The 6000-nt window shown below is 52.9% G+C and overlaps 1 protein-coding gene across 1 annotated transcript; it reads left to right on the forward strand.

The window, feature by feature from the left end:
- Positions 1-3732: 3732 nt before the first annotated feature.
- FOXD1 (forkhead box D1) lies at positions 3733-5527 on the forward strand. The gene has a single exon (XM_033164552.1). It carries the CDS (start codon positions 3788-3790, stop codon positions 5153-5155), a length of 1368 nt encoding a protein of 455 aa, XP_033020443.1. The 5' UTR covers positions 3733-3787; the 3' UTR covers positions 5156-5527.
- Positions 5528-6000: the final 473 nt, after the last annotated feature.

Genomic DNA, 6000 nt, shown 5'->3' on the forward strand with positions numbered 1-6000 from the left:
GTGGCGCTCTCCGGATGTTTTGGACTGCAACTCCCATTATCCCCAGCCGCTGATGGTGTTGTAATCCAAAGATCCTGGCGGGCGCCAGGTTGGCAAAAGCGGCTCCCCAGCCGCATTTAAGAGCTCGAGAGCTTCGCTAAAGCAACACAACCTTCTCCTCCCCAGAAATGCGACCCGGGGTGAGATCAGGCTTGACCTAAGATCTCCAGCAGGCAGCTTTCCAAAGGAAATGGGCTGAATTTTTGTGTCTGATTGAGGGGCCACTGACTGGGGGCCATTGTCTCGCTGCACACGATGGGTGCGGTTGGTGGGTTTCACCTGATAGCTCAACATTTTAATATTGGCTCTTCTTTTTGGTATTTAGGCTGCGATCCTAAGCACGCTTACTTGGAGGGGTGTTTTGCTGAAATTGGTGATGTTCGTGCCCTGTCTATGATGATGCGACTTACGCCCGCCTCGCTCTCTTAGACATCTTCCACTTCCAGCTGAAGTTGAACCTTTTCGAGTCTCAGCGATGTGAATGAGAATAAGTTCAGGCTTCACTCTCAGGCGGCAAAGCCGATACCCGCTTGCTTGCTTGGGTGTAAGCCCTATTGATTGCAATGCAACTTACTACCAACTTACGCACCCGCTTCCATCCCAATTTAGATACATTCTTCAGTTGCATTTAAAGACTTTGGTATGGTCTCCTTCTGCAATTACTTAGCACCCCATAATACCAGACATTTCCAACTAAATGCTTCTAAGTCTGCCTTCTCGCAGGTCACCTAATTCCAACCTAAACACTCAAACATTCGGGAAAGTGAAATCATCATCATCACCACCACCACCACCACTGTAGAAGACTTTTCAGCCTGGTATATTTCTTTTTTAAAAGCTGTAAAAGAGGGAAATAAACGTCTTGCTTTCTTATTCACCATCCTAAATATCTATAAATTCGTTTCTCCATGCCCTCCTCCTTGTGAGAGTAGATGTTTTATTCTAAAATATTTGGTGATAAAACTAGTTGGCAAACAAGCCTGAGTAGAAAGACCTGGTGTTAAAGCCTCGCTCCGTTAAGATATGTGGGACTTTCGCCACCGACTTTCGTGACATCTGTTAATTCTTAACTGTATTTTGACAGCCTGGGTTCTGGCTGATCTTAAGGCCAGGCTACAGGCGTAATTTGCAGTGAAATCAGTGGGACATGAACGTCCCATGTTTCTAGGCCCATTACTTTGGGGAGTGGGGAATAGATGGTTCCAAATTATGGTGTTGTAAACCGCCTGGAGCACTTTTACGAAAGAGCGGGACTTCTGTCTTTTCACTCATTTGCTAAATAGCTTCAGTGCATCTTCTTTCTACAGAAAGTAGTTAGGCTTCCCGGTCGGAGGGCAGCATTTCACTTCAGGAACCTTTGGTCATACGATAAGGGGCGGTAGGAATATGTGGTAAAGTTTCCTATCATATTTTATTCAGGAGAAACTCTTTATATGCGAAACTATCACACACACACCCCGCAAAAAATGGCAAATGGTTGTGCTGTGCGGGTAGTATTGTATTCAGTGTATAAAAGAAACGTGTTACATATGTTAGTTATTTTTTGAGAAAACCTGAATAATCCCGTGTGGCCATTATATATATATATATATATATATATATATATATATATATATATATATATATATATATATATCGTGTGATAAATTATTCATTAAATCCCCCCAAACAAACCATATTTTAAATCACCCTTAATGAACCGCAGTGTTAAAAACAGTGAGGCAACTATGATTCTGAAGCCCGTCTGATCGGAAGTAAAAGGTGCAAGGAAATAAATAAGATTTTCCGAGGGGTTTGTTCTAGGACTTGAACTTTAGGATACCGGTGACGATCAGGTTGCTTCACCCGGCAGGAAAAAATCGCAGAAACAAATGAAGCCAGCTTATCTTGCCTTCCCTCAAAGGAATGACACTATCAGCCGGCCGCTCTCCGCTCTCCCAAACCTGTTCTGACGGACTCTTTAATTCCATTGGAATTTCTGAGGGAATTCATTTAGGATCAGAGTGTCGATCTCCTATTTTGAAATCCTTCTATTGCGTTGTTTTGCTTTCACTTTGGTGTAAAATAAAATATGTGTGTTTGTTTGTGTGTAAACCAAATACTTTCATGTGCTTCACATAAATAGGATCCTGCTAATCTCCCACATTCTCCGTTTAATTTTCTTTTTTTCAATTGGAACATTTCTAGATTCGAATCCCCGTCATCTGTTTGTGCGGGGAAATAATTTGTTATTCTTTAAGAGCGGTTTCTTTCGGAACAACAAGCCCTCGGGAAGCTCTCCCGCGCACGCCCCCTCCTTGAAATGAATGGGAAGCGTTGCTTGCGCAGGAGAAGTCCCAGCAGAATCGCGGAGGACCCAGCTTGGAAAAGTTCTTGCCGAATTTCACAGGAATTATTTGCACACTTCTACCAAGATCACTTAAGGGGACTGGGCGCAACCTTTCAAATGGATGCTGTGGTCCCCCCAGGAATCAGTTCCGCGGCGATTTGTTGCCAGACCTAAAACCTTTTCCCCCTGGTGTGTTTGCGTGCGCCTTCCTCCTTTTCCTCGACAGCAAGCGTGTAGCTGGAGCCCTTGACGCGACGAGGCTTGGCCAACCCCAGCGCACTGGAGACGCGGACGACAGTCCCCTGGTTCCCTAAACTCAGCTCGGCAGGAGGAGGACAGGCATTCAGTTTCCCACGACCAGGAAACCAGCTTGTCCCCTGTCCGGCGGTGGGACGACGAGCACCTCCACGGGGCCGCCTCCTGCCTTCCTTCTTCTCGCCGGCTCCGTTACGTGGGGCGAGCCTGGAGACCTCTCTCACCTAGGTCAGATCGAGCGTTTTCTCTTTCTCTCGGGAGGATGATCGGATAGTGTCGGTGGGGGGGGGGGGGGTCCTGGTGTTCCAAAGGAGACTTTTATTTGACCCTCCCCCCTTTCCAAGCCAGAAAGGTCCGTCGAGGTGGAGCTGGGTGGGTCGTGAAGCAGGGGATCAAGGCTGACTGGGAAGCAGTAGCCCGCTGGAGATGGAAGGGCTGCCTCTCCCGGCTCCCTCGGCCACCCTAAAGCTCAACAATGGGGCTATTCAAGGCGCGAGATGGGCGCTTGTTTATTTATTTGCTCTCCTCTCCCGCCCGCAATTCCGAGTCTCTCTATCTCTCTCCACCCCCACCCCCCGCCGCACGCCTCTTTTCTTTATTCTTCCAGGAATGTTTTCGCAGCGGCGGCTCTGACGTTTCCAACCACGTGACGGCCCCCTCCTGGGCGGGCGGGCGGAAGGAAAGGCCGCCCCCTTTCGGCCTCAGCCCGGGCGCTGCCAAGATTTTGCTCAAGACTTCGCGGGCGCCGCCCGCTCCTCCTCCTCTTGCCCCCACCCCGTCCCCGCCCGCCTCGCCCGCCGCTCTCCCTCCCCAATAGTAGTCGCTCTCCCTTTCCCACCCTGGATCCATTCATGTCTGAGGGAAGCGGCGGAGGCGGAGGCGGCGGCGGCGGCAGCAGCAAGCAAGCGACTTCTCCTCAGGAGGACGACGAGGAAGAGGGAAGCCCCGAGGAGGAGGTGCCCAGCTGGAGCGGCTCGTCGCCGGCCTCGCTTGCGCCGCTGTCTCTCCGGCGGCGCCCCGACCGTGGCGTGAAGGCGGGAGCGCGGGCGGGCCGGCGGGGGGCGAAGCGTGTGAGCCCAGCAGCCGGGGCGCCCTCCCCTCGCCGCCCCGCCGCCAGCCTTGTGCCAGGCAGCCCCCTCCTCTCATGCCCGCCTGCGCCCCGCCATGACTCTGAGCGCGGAGATGTCCGAGGCTGCGTCTGCCTTGGCTGAGGAGACAGACATCGACGTGGTGGGCGAGGGGGACGACGACGAGGAGGAGGGAGACGACGAGGACGACGACGAGGACGACGACGAGCCCCTCCGCCGCCGGCCTTACGAGGAGGAGGAGGAAGACGAGGACGAAGAGGCCGCCTCGCTGCCTGAGGCGCCCGGGGCGCGCGGGACAGGAGGAGAGTCCCCCGGCTCCGGGTCGCCCTCCTCGTCGTTGTCGTCGTCGTCTTCTTCTTCCTCCTCCTCCTCTTCTTCCCCTCAGGGCTCTTTCCGAGGCGCCTCAGGGGGCGTCGGCGTCTCCGCGGGCGCCAAGAACAGCCTGGTGAAGCCGCCTTACTCGTACATCGCCCTCATCACCATGGCCATCCTGCAGAGCGCCAAGAAGCGCCTGACGCTGAGCGAGATCTGCGAGTTCATCAGCGCCCGCTTCCCCTACTACCGCGAGAAGTTCCCCGCGTGGCAGAACTCCATCCGACACAACCTGTCGCTCAACGACTGCTTCGTCAAGATCCCGCGCGAGCCGGGCAACCCGGGCAAGGGCAACTACTGGACGCTGGACCCGGAGTCGGCCGACATGTTCGACAACGGCTCCTTCCTGCGCCGCAGGAAGCGCTTCAAGAGGCAGCCGCTGCAGCCGCCCGACCTGCTCCTCAGGGGGCTCGAGCCCGCAGCAGCCGCCGCCGCCGCCTTCCTCCAAGCGGCGCAGCAGCATCCGAACCAGGCGCTTCCTCCTCCGCCGCGGCAGCAGCAGCAGCAGCACCCGCCGCCCGCGCCTCCGCCGCCTCCCCCCTTCGCTTACGGGCCCTATAGCTGCGCCTACGGCCTGCAGCTGCCGCCTTACCCGCCTCCCTCGGCTCTCTTCGCCTTCCAGCCCCAGGCGCGGCCGCAGCCGCCTCCTCCCGCCGCCGCCGCCGGGCCCGTGCTGCCCCCCGCGCTGCTGCCTCCTGCTGCTGCGTCTCCTACGGCCGACCTGGCCAGGACTACCAGCTTCGGCTACCCGGCGCAGCTCAGCCCGTCTCTCGCGGCCTCCTTGCACGCGGCGGCCGCCAAGAGCAGCTCTGCGCTGGCCAGGTCGCCTTTCTCCATCGAGAGCATCATCGGCGGCGGCGGCGGCTTGAGTCCCCTGGCCGCCAGCAGCTGCGCCTCCCAGTCGGCCGTCCTGCCGGTCCTCGCCAGGTCCCTGATGGCCTCGTCGCCTGCGCTCGCCTCGCCGCCGCCGCCGCCTCCATCCTCTTCCGCCGCCGCCTCGCTGGGGACTCTGCACCAAGGGGCAGCCTTGGCCAATGTCGAGAACTTTACTGCTAGGATTTCCAATTGTTAAAAACAAAACACACAAAAAAAACTGTCTTGCCGAAGGTAAGACCCTCTGGGGCTGTTTTTGCTTTTTTTCCCGCTAAAGAAGGCAAAGAAACTTTTTGTTTGTATTTTTTATTTTCCCTAGGCCACATTTTGTTTGTTTGTTTGTTTGTTTGTCTGTCTTTCGGCCCACCTGGCTCGGTCCTCTTCAGTATCTCCTATTTATGCAAAGCCATTTCGATATGCTGCATAGGCAGAAAGATTAAATGGCAAAGAAGTGGCCCTTAATTCTTTCCTTTAAGAAACACACGCATTCTAAATAAATCATTCCAAGGCAGAGATTCCCGGGTCCAAGGATTAAATTAAATAACAGCTAAACTACAACAATCCCCCCCCCTCCACAAAATAACGATGAATAGTGTTGTTGTGATAAAATGACGACGCGTCGAATAGGAGTAAGGGGACGACGACAAAAAGAAGCTTTACCCATCTTCTTTCATTGTAGTTCACTTGTCTTATGTACTTTTATATATGAAAAAAATTAACATGTTTACACAGAAGAAAGTCGAGATTATCAATTCTTATTTTAACCTGTGTTTGTTTTTGTATCATTAATAGGCTTGTGGAGCTTTTCTTTTCTTTTATACTTTGTGCATATTCTTTACCAGGAATATTGTTAAAATTACTGCCAAGTATTATTGTACCATTCTAATTGTAAAACAAAAACAAAAAAACACTTTTTTTTACACATTTTTGAAAATAAAGCAATTAATTTTCAACAAAATTAATTCCAAAATTGGCTTTAGACCTTCACCTATTTAGTGCTTTGCCCTATGAACTTCTAACCTATAATTATGATCCTGGGAATGC

The sequence above is a fragment of the Lacerta agilis genome, chromosome 11, assembly GCF_009819535.1.
Source record: "Lacerta agilis isolate rLacAgi1 chromosome 11, rLacAgi1.pri, whole genome shotgun sequence".
Classification (NCBI taxonomy): Eukaryota; Metazoa; Chordata; class Lepidosauria; order Squamata; family Lacertidae; genus Lacerta; species Lacerta agilis.